The sequence below is a fragment of the Motacilla alba genome, chromosome Z, assembly GCF_015832195.1.
Source record: "Motacilla alba alba isolate MOTALB_02 chromosome Z, Motacilla_alba_V1.0_pri, whole genome shotgun sequence".
NCBI classification, from domain to species: domain Eukaryota; kingdom Metazoa; phylum Chordata; class Aves; order Passeriformes; family Motacillidae; genus Motacilla; species Motacilla alba.
This window is the reverse complement of record NC_052046.1, coordinates 42,008,216-42,018,546: the sequence shown is the minus strand read 5'-3', so window position 1 is coordinate 42,018,546 and position 10,331 is coordinate 42,008,216. Positions and strand designations below refer to the sequence as shown.

At 35.2% G+C, this 10,331-nt stretch overlaps 1 protein-coding gene across 5 annotated transcripts in view; it reads right to left on the bottom strand.

Moving 5' to 3' along the window:
* Nucleotides 1-240: 240 nt before the first annotated feature.
* Nucleotides 241-10,331, bottom strand: part of RNF38 (ring finger protein 38) — a 114,909-nt gene continuing 104,818 nt past the window's right edge. For all 5 annotated transcript variants that reach the window (XM_038124538.1, XM_038124539.1, XM_038124540.1 and 2 more), the window contains 3 exons: nt 9,234-9,355; nt 8,815-8,914; nt 241-3,679 (listed from right to left, as the gene is read on the bottom strand). In XM_038124538.1, coding sequence (XP_037980466.1) covers nt 3,617-3,679; nt 8,815-8,914; nt 9,234-9,355 — 285 coding nt within the window. In that variant the 3' untranslated portion in view covers nt 241-3,616. The remainder of the gene's footprint in view (nt 3,680-8,814; nt 8,915-9,233; nt 9,356-10,331) is intronic.

Here is a 10,331-nt window from a genome sequence, read left to right as displayed (position 1 = left end):
TTTGAGTATGCTGAATTCTCAACTCTCAGAAATATGGTACAGCATTTCCGATCAGTTTCTGAGGCTGTCTCAACATACGAATAAAGAAAAGGTTGTGTGCTACAGTTAAGGTGGCAAAACACCTACAACACAAGTGGCTGTTGCCAGTAATATTTCAATTTGCATGATGATGCACAGAAATATGCCCAGTAATAAAAGAAAACCATGCACTCCTCAGAGAAAGAACAGGACAAAATTGTGTAAGTGTACATCATACATTTATTACCGAACACCTCTCTCAACTCCAAAATTGGGCACAGGGATTAAAAATAAAAATTCATTGCACTACCTAGTAAAGCATTACTAGTAACTCTCATAAAAAATGTACAAATTTTGTTAAAAATTTATCAAGCCTTCAAATGATTTGGTTACAGATATTTATAATACATTTAAAACTACATGTTAAATGATACAATAGCATATGATTTAAAGAAAACACTTAACAAAATATGATTTCAACAAAAACCATAAGCTTTCATAATAATTAGCAAGTCTGAAACACAAGTAGCAAAATGAGGTAACAATGTACCAAAGGAAAAAACCACAGCTTTTACAAAGGCCCAAAGATAACTCAGTTGAAACTGTTTTCTACAATTGAAACAGTTGGTAAGTCTCATCCCAAGTATTATGCATTGCATTAATACCTGTGAAGTCACATTCAAGAGCCTCTACAAAATGGCATACAACACATGGCCTTACTTCTTTTTCTAAAGAAAGGCAAAAAAAGAGACACTGGAATTATCTGTAGGCCTTGATATCTACCAAAATGTCAAGTTAAATTGACAGTTTATGCAAAAAAACACAGCAGTGCCAATATGATATAGCAAACATAATGGAGGTTAGATATTTTTGTTTTTTTGGAGAAAAAAAGAGTCATTGAATGGCAGAAAGGCAATGAACATAAGTGTTGCTGAATTCAGGTGCTGTCAGGCACCACGGTAGCTGTGCATAATACGTGGCAGTTAAGAGCTGAACAAAAATCCCCTGCCCTTGACAGCCACCACAGAAGATGTGGTTGTACCCTGTCTGAGCTAATTCAAAACATAAGCATGTGTGCTCTTTGTACACACTAAACACGAGAAGCAAGTCCCCATTCATCCAAGCAAACTGAAGAACCATTCCAGAAGAGATGAGCCGTAAGAGTGCAACAATTAATTGCAGGATTTTACCAACTTAGACCCTCCATCTCCTAGATCTCCCATTGTCTCACTGAATTTTAGTGGGGGAAAAGGGACATTTCTCCAGTTCCAGAAAGAGAACTACTTTCCCTCAGCTTCAGAAGTATGTGTCTTGTTCACTTGTATCAAGTTTAGAAAAAGTACCCTCTTTCCATGCTTTGAACTGAATACTGGGTATTCAGTAAACACAGAAATGTTAGTCATGTTTAAATCTTACATGGATTCTTTTTCTTTTGCAGTTATATAAAAGAGGCTAAGTTTTGTAAGACATACGTGGCATATGCTTTTTAAACATGATTTTATTTGTTAAAAAAATAAATTTTATTACATGTAATTTAACCTGCTAGGTGCTATTGTGAAAAGTCTATTCTTTAACTCCACTGGAAGAGAGGAAAAAGAAATTCTAGTATTTTGAAGTAACAGCATTTTTGTTTATTTAGTGTTCCTAAGTAAGGTCAGGTACAGAAGGCGTCACTGTTTTTGAGAACTACCTGCATAATTAAACAGAGGGAAAAAAACATCTGAAACAGGGCAATATTGTGCTTTTATTTAGCTGCACCAAAAGCTGTGACTGGTCTGTAAAATCTTCAAAGAGGAAAACCAGCATGAAGAACATCTAACACTGTTTGAAATTTTAACTGATACTAAAGCATAGCAGCATACAAAAGCATCAGAAATTATAAAGAATAAACTTAAAGCTGAGACTGGCAGCAAGTTGTAGCAATTGTGCCACACTTGTGCTGTTGCTGCAACCAAAGAAATGACACTGAATTTGTGAGAAGAGTTTCCTTACAAAAAGTGCATCCTTTTAACAATTGCGGTATATGCAGACCTAAATATTTTGCTAGAACACATCAGAGACGTTAACAGCATGAATATTACAAAAAAAAGCTCATTTTTTTTCAATGTCCCAAATAAAATATTATTCAGAGCACTTGAATAATCATTATCCCCTCCTTTTTCACAGCACTGTTCTGGAAAGTATTCCAAATTTCTCCTCTAGCGGAGCAGTCTGGAAACTTGATTGCAAAAACCTAGGAGTTCCTTCTTCCTATTACACTCATCATGAAATAAGGAAGGGAAAGAAGCAGCATCAGGGCAACTGAATTCTGCAGGTTATCACCAAAACCTACCTCCTCTTGTGATAGGGTGAAAGAAATATGAAATTCTACTTCTCTGAGAAAATGCTAAAAAATGTATTTTATTCATGAAGTTGCAGGAATAAAATTGTAACCTTTTACAAGTTATTTTAGTTACATACCAATTTCCTTGCAGATGACAAAGAACGAAAAGCCAATGTTATAAGCTAAAAGATTATGTCCTTAGCAAGTACAATGGGCAAAAGTTAAGAGCTGTTCCACAAGACCAGGACACCCTCAGTGTATTTCCTGCTTCCTTTCATGAAAGAAACACATAACTGGTAAACTCAGCTAGAAAAATTTAAAAGGAAAACAGAAAAACATTGATATATTTCAGCAATTGAAAACATTAATATTGCTAAATGTGATATTGTGACTCTACATTGATAAAATAACTTGTAAATCAGCCATTAAAAAATCCAGACTTTGTAACATATGATAAAACCCCCAAGGTTACTCATGTATGAAGAATCAATGCATTCTTTAGTGGTACACACTTAAAGCCTCCAGTGAAGGGGAAGCATAACAGCTGTTTGAATAGTAGTAGTTAGAAAGGTCTTTACACCTGTAAGTACATTGGGGACAAAATACTTAATGTCTGTAATTGCTGCACCCATCGCATTCAGTGTGCAACTGCAAACACAAGGAAAGGAACCAGTGTACAGTACTAGTACTGTTTAAATAACACACAAGATTATACATTGCAGCATAATTATTACTACACACATACGTTCTCAGTACATGCTGGTATATAGGTTCTCAAACACGCAGGCACACCCAGTCACAAGCACGCTTCACTCACCCTCTCTCAGGCAAACACACATTCACACCATTCATCCCCACTCACAGTATCTGAAGGCTCTATATAAGGTAGATTGCTATATTGTTTGGAGCTACCACTTTTTTTTTTTTTCTTTTTCTTTTATATAAAAGCACATGCTAAAAGATCACATCCACAGTAATCTCGCAGCAATACTTGGAATGATCACACAAAACCCAGGGAATGTTAGTGCACACACAAAATTAAGCTAAAAAAAAATCTTTGGAGTTCCAATCACACTTGTTAGTATAACAATCCCGTAACTGTGAAGACTAGTTATAAGCTTTATAATTGATTAAGTCACACAGTGCAAAGTAAGGTCCATTGACCCTTTTGTATAAAGGGTAGGCTGGAAGCCACATGGGTAGGTAAATTCAATAGAGAGTTCATATATACATGTGACCAGAAACACCCAAACCAGATTTGTGCTCTTAGATTGGTCATTCTGAATCACGATGCACTTCTGAAGCATCAGCTCTACAAATCGGGCAGGTACGATTTGCCTGTAAAACCAGAAAAATGAAAGGGGGTTAACCAGACTGACAAATACATTGTTAAAGTAATGTGTACATGACACTGACATCTGTGACCACAGAAGAGCAATTCAAGAGAAGATAGAATGTGCTTATGCCTTTTCTTGTTTTATGTTTGAATGGTGTAGTGACTTTGCAAATTCAAAATTACATTTACAAAAAAAGCCTTTTATATTTAAATATATATCTATAATATATATTATAGATAATATATTATATTATAGTATTATATTTCAATATTTTATTTAAATATATTTATAATATTTATAGCCCAAGCAAGACAACAAATAAGTCTCTAGCTAAGTGATAGTGGTTTCATTAATGCAAATTCATAATTATAGTATATTGCAGTCAGATGGATGCAACTAACAATCTATACTGTATGCCGAAGAGAAAACCACCAAAACAAACTGAGACACCTTGGGCTCAAATAAACATTTTGTGTGAGGATGTCATATTGTCACAAACTGTACTGATCAGGAATGACACCGTATGTTGTTTATCTGGTTATCATCATAGAAAAATATCAGATAGACTTGGTCGAAGCAAGCAAACTGGGGAAAAAGTGAGGGGCTTTTAGTAAAAGGGAAGGAGAATAAAAAAAAAAAAGATGACCCAACCAAGCAGATATTCAAGTAATACACACCAGCAGGCCTATATTTAGCTCTTTAGTAAAGTACATATTGAAAATATGTCCTGTGACTCATTTACTTTTCTAGCTTCCTTTAAAAGTAAGAGACATAAGAAGCAATATTCCTTAAGATACTGGGAAAGTATAATTTAATTTTAGCAAATAATGAGAACAAACCCCAGAAAAATATATATTATCTATGAGTCAATACTTCCCTTGCAAAAGGAAGAGTGAAGAGAGTTCTTCCCTGTCACAAATTCTCTATTTCATAGTTACCAAAACTGCAGGACCAACCACTGTACTCCAAGTCTTCTATGGCAATCAGATTTTTCAATGAAAATACAAGTGAAGACCATCAAGAAATATGACTCTGTAGGCCAGTATTCAGAATTCTTTGCCAAATATTTTAAATCCAAACAATAACTAATCCAATGAAGGTACTATGTTATTATTTATACTGAAAAGCATTATTCAGTAATGAAAGTTAAAGTTACAGGGTTTTTTCCCTGTCGATTTTCCTGCTGTCAACTGTTAGCGCTGTCCATAATTTTTATTGCTTTGTAATTTTTGTAAATCATGGATTGAAGTACCAATTAAACTTACATTTCTTGCTGTTTCACTAGCAGTTTCAAAATATAATTCAAAATGTCCTTAGTCAGTTATTTCATTTCATTGGAATGATTCTAAATATAGCCTGGCTAATATAATGTTTAAAATAAAAAGGCATGTTCTTAAACATTCAGTGGATTAATAAATCAAGAGCTATTTGCTTAGGTTGGTACTGAAGTAACATCTACTTGCACCACAGAACAGCATTCAGTAGGAGCAATTGCCTGACAGGAATTGCAGACACAGACACAGACCTACTGCGCCAGGATAAAATGAATACTCGTGGACACCAAAACCCTGCTTTTAAAGTAACTTTTCAAGATCCTACATGAACATCTGCTTTAAATTTAGTTGCATTCTTGTGTCTTTCATGAAATTAATTTCCCCCTCCTAGCATTTCACATGACTCTTTGACACTAAAAAAGGAGTGAGTAGGACATAATATTGTAATACTGACCTTCTAACTTGCCACTCTTCCAGGCAGACTTAATTTTGTGCTGTAACTATAGAGTGCTGCACAATGAACTGATTTTTTAAAAACTATTTAATAGAAATTTATAGTTAAAGTGAACTGGATTTAGAATAATGAAACGACAGGGCTACTAGAATCCTCAAAAAACCATTGCACTGCTTTGGTATTAGTCTATCAAAACTAAGTTGAAGTACAGTTACAGTTTGTCTTTTCTTATACATAATACAGCACTTCCTAGTACGCTAAACATAAATGCAGGCTGTCCTTTTAACATCGTTCTCAACCCTAACGGTCAACACAGGTCATGGTGTTAAGTACTCTTTTGGAATTATGACTTTTATTGTATAGAAGAATGCATTTCTCATGTTTTCATACTTGACTAGAGGATATAGGGTAAGAAGGAGCCAAATACTGTGAAACATGGGAACTGAGAATACTACAAAAAGTGAAAGGAAAGCCTGTCTCTTTTTAATTCTTTTGTTCCCTCCATTGTATTCTATCTTCTCTCCTTAAGTCTTTAAGTTTGCTTAAATAGGAAAGTATTTTAGCTAAGTGAGCAACTTAATGCACTGTTATAGAACATTTCCTCTTACTTGCACGCCACCTAAAAAGACAGTACTGTCATATATTCTATGCATACAAGCCACAAAACGTTTTTAGATAGTTTTTTTACTTCACCATCATCACCAACAGACAACCCAAGAACAATATTTTTAAGTACTCATATTGAATCACTAACCTTTTACTTCTATCTTTCACTAAAGTGACATATGATGGAACTTAAAAAAAATAATTTGACTCCACAGTTCTAGAAATAGTCCTAGATAACAAATACACTCTTCAAAGAAATGATATTAAATCAGTAAAAAATAGTGACTAACCGATAATTTTTTTCTTTTTCTACTTCGTGGAATAACATTACAAGTACTGAAAAGCTACAATTTTAACTTTCCCTTGTAGAATTTATGAACATGATGTTGGCTGGATGATGTGAATTAGGTAGATGTGGACATAATTATACAATCAAGATACATTAAAAAAAGCTCTTAAATTCATAAATGAATGGACAGAAGCAAAACTAAAGCACAAAATATTTTCCAGTTATCATCACTTCCGGATGTTAGCTTCTTCATTGTAACCAAGTTTAGACAGAGGCAGTAACTAACACAGACTGGTGTTACAGGTGATTCGTTACAGCTTCCAAAGCAAAATAGTCTTTATTTGCAAATACCATCTTCGTAGCAGTGTAACTGAGCCCACATGGTGTAAAAGTATCGTCTTAGTGAAACTACACTAGGATGGTTTAATGTTGTCTATCTTATTTTGCAGCTGAGCTCTGGAGTAACAATGTCAATGCAAGTTCTGCTAGGTTTAACTGCACCCCTCTACATTTCAATTGAAGATCTTGCACCTCATTCTAAGGACAACCTTTAGAAAATACTGCAGGTGAAGATCTGTTAGAAAACACCAGTTCTAAGACGGGACAAGAACATCAGCAAAACTATTTCACTACTGGAACAGTACACTACGATTATGAAAACAGACTAAACTAAATCTGTTTTTTTCACTTTGCAGCTCCAAATTCTATTGCCAGCTCATTAGCAAGTGAAAGGACTAAGTCTTTAGCTTTTAAAGTAACACACTGAGTCCAAAAGAGATTAGCTCAACATGCTTGTCTGATTCCTGAGTGGGATGTCAGATAAGAAAAGAGGATTAAGAAAAAGACAAACACGCATTATACTTTCCTGACGTGTTCCTCTAACTTCCAGAAATCTGCAGATCAGGGGTTCTATGAATCAGAGGTTTTTGGTTTTTTTTAAAATTAATAGCCTGGAGAGAACTGTCTCTAAAAAAATCCACATAATAAACCTATAGTGTCCACTATCTCACAGGCTATGTCAAATTACATTTTCTTTTTTTTTCTTTCTTTCCATAAAGTGGAGAGAATACTATCCCTGGATACTCACTGTCCACACCACAACTGACTTAGAGAGTTTCATGCAATGAAAGATTGACAGATGTAGTGTGGATGCTGCTCGAGAAGAGAAGGGGAACACTGAAGAATACCACTCCATATAGACTCTACTTTTAATTTTTAGTAAGTGAATAAAACTTCATACATCTAGCAGAGAAAAACTGGTAATATTATGTGGAGTGGATTCCTGGTATGACAATAAAACAACCAGGTGTTTACTCTTGCTGATTCTTGAGCACGTATGTGAAATCAGATACTTTTGGACCATTTCTACCAAAAACTAAGAGCATTACAAACAGCTACACTGGCCCTAGATTTTGTAGGAGCTTTAGACTTAGACTACTATGGGTACTGTATCAAAGGGCAGTTTGACATCCCATTTTTTCAAATCCTTCTCATTATTCTTGGTATCTTCTTAGGAAAAAAAATACTGTCAATATTGACTTCATTTTCTTCATTCTCTGCATTGCATATTTTAGCACTTAGGCCTAAGATATGATGCCATATTTATGATGCCATAAAGGCAAGGGGGTTTTCTTTTTCCAATTTCCAAATTTCTTTTTCCAAAACAACAAACACCATCTGTAATTTTCTAGGGACCGTATCAACAGAGGATTACTGCAGTTTCCAATGTTCCATATGACAGACTAAATGGATTAAAGCTGAATAGAATAAAATAGTCAAAAAACTGAGGCAAGATGGGAATCAATACCTTGCTGGCAGTAGATCTGGCTCAATGCAGCCTGTAGAAATGCCTGCCATAATCTACTTGTATTTCTTGTTCTTCTCACCTACAGCTGCTATTTAATCAGTGCTCTTACTGGGTGGTCCTGACTCTTGAGCCTTTCTTATTTGCTCAAATCCTCTTGGATGGGTAAATTATTTTGTAAAACTGTAGTTTCTATTTGTATATATTACATTTCTGTGTATATGCACACACATAAACGTACATATGTAACCCACTTTATTTGCCCCAGAAACCAACATTAACAGCAAAGTGGGGAATGTGTTGGTACTCATTCTTGCTAGGCAAGCTATGTAAAGCAGTTGAAGCCAACATCATCACCAAGCTCTGTATCATACCTCCTATATTATTTACTTTTTCTCAAGTCTTCTTTAATGTTGTGTATTACTCAAATGAACAGTTATTGTTATAAGCAAATGGAAAACATAGTAAGAGCTGTCAATGAAAACAACTGTATTCATATTCATTTTCCAGTGTACCAAATATTATGAAGAAACAGCCTTCATCAATTATTAGAATAATATAATACCTAGGCAGTGATTCCATTCTTCTGGCTTTTTAAGTATCAGAAACACAAAATAAGATGAAATGAAGCATAACAGTAAAATATCCCCACCCTCTCCTACAAAACTACATAATCAATTTCATCTAAGGTAGGATTACTTTTTCTTACCTTCAGCCATTTATCAACACACTTGGCATGGAACTCATGGTTACAGGGTAAGACTCTAAGTAGCTGCCTTGACTCAAAATCACACATGCACACCACACACCTAAAAAAGACGAAGAAGTTCAAATGTATCTGGTATGTAAGAACAAAAAATATGCAGTTCCATACAAAACCTTAGAGGTATGATTGCAACACAGAAGCTATTTTACTCCTTCAATAGCTACAGTGATTTGCGTCTGACAATGGAAACTGAGAACTGACTATGGGGTTCTATGGGTGTTTTGTTGTTTTTTTTATTTACTGTGCTTTCACATCACAAATCAAGTATTCTTGCTCTTCTGACCTCACTGTGACTGCAAGTTAAAGAAATGAAAATCAAGCCACCTAAATTATGGATCCTTGAAAGAGACCAATATACTTACAATGTCTGCTCTGACTGGTGATTGTTTGGATTGAACCTGTAGGATGGAAGCTGCTCAATGTCTGCTTTTGTTAATCCCCGTGGTTTGGCTTCTCCCAGACGTTCTGCCAAATTCAGCAGTGCCTGCAAAACATGGAAACCAGACATATAAAAATTCACTGATCAAACAGTTGGGCACTACCATCACATCTCTCTACACCAGCTGCTAGCACAAAACACCTATCAAGAAATGTTTAGAACCTAAGTTCTTCCACACAATACAAACTCCTTAGAAAGTCTTTCAGAGCTTAACCATCTTTGTAATGATGTAAGATAATTTTCTCTGGGATTTCAAAACCCACCTCCCAAGGACCCAATTTCCAGTTAGTCCTATGACTGCATGCACAGCTCAATAAATAATTATCTTCTGAGGGATTGCCTCACCCTGCTATGAAATTAACAGTGCCAGTAACCAGAAAGAAATTGTCAACTAATTTCCTTTATAGGAATATGTGAATTTGGTCTTGTGAGAGAAATCATGAATTTAACGGGACAGTTTATGATTCCCATTCCATGTCTTGGGCTAGCTGAATAAAAATACGAAGATTTTATCCTCAATCTGGAAAACAAATACATATCATCAAACTTTAGGCGCTTTTTTAGGCTGCTAATTTTTATGTCAATTTTCTGTAAGCAAACAATTGCAACTAAAATCCTTTCATGTATATAATTTGCAATCTGTCATGTATTTAATTCACACTCCTTCATCAGGGGCCTAGGAAACAACATCAGTATGACAGACAGTCAATGCAGAGAAAAGATACTATGAAAGCTGCAAATGGTATTGATTTCTTACACTACTGAACCTAGGGCCCAAATTCTCAGAAGACATTGCTGCTTCTGAACCACCACAGAAGTTATTACAGAAGCACTCACTGTTAAACTGAAGATGTGCAACTACACAGATATCTTAACGAGAGCACAGGAAAAGAGATGCAGAGGGCAGGGTTAATGATGACTAACTCAAGAGAAATCAAATGGAATCCATTAGCTTCAAAACCAGCAAAGAAACAACAGTTGGAACAACCCCATAATCATCTAGGATATTTAAGATGGTTCT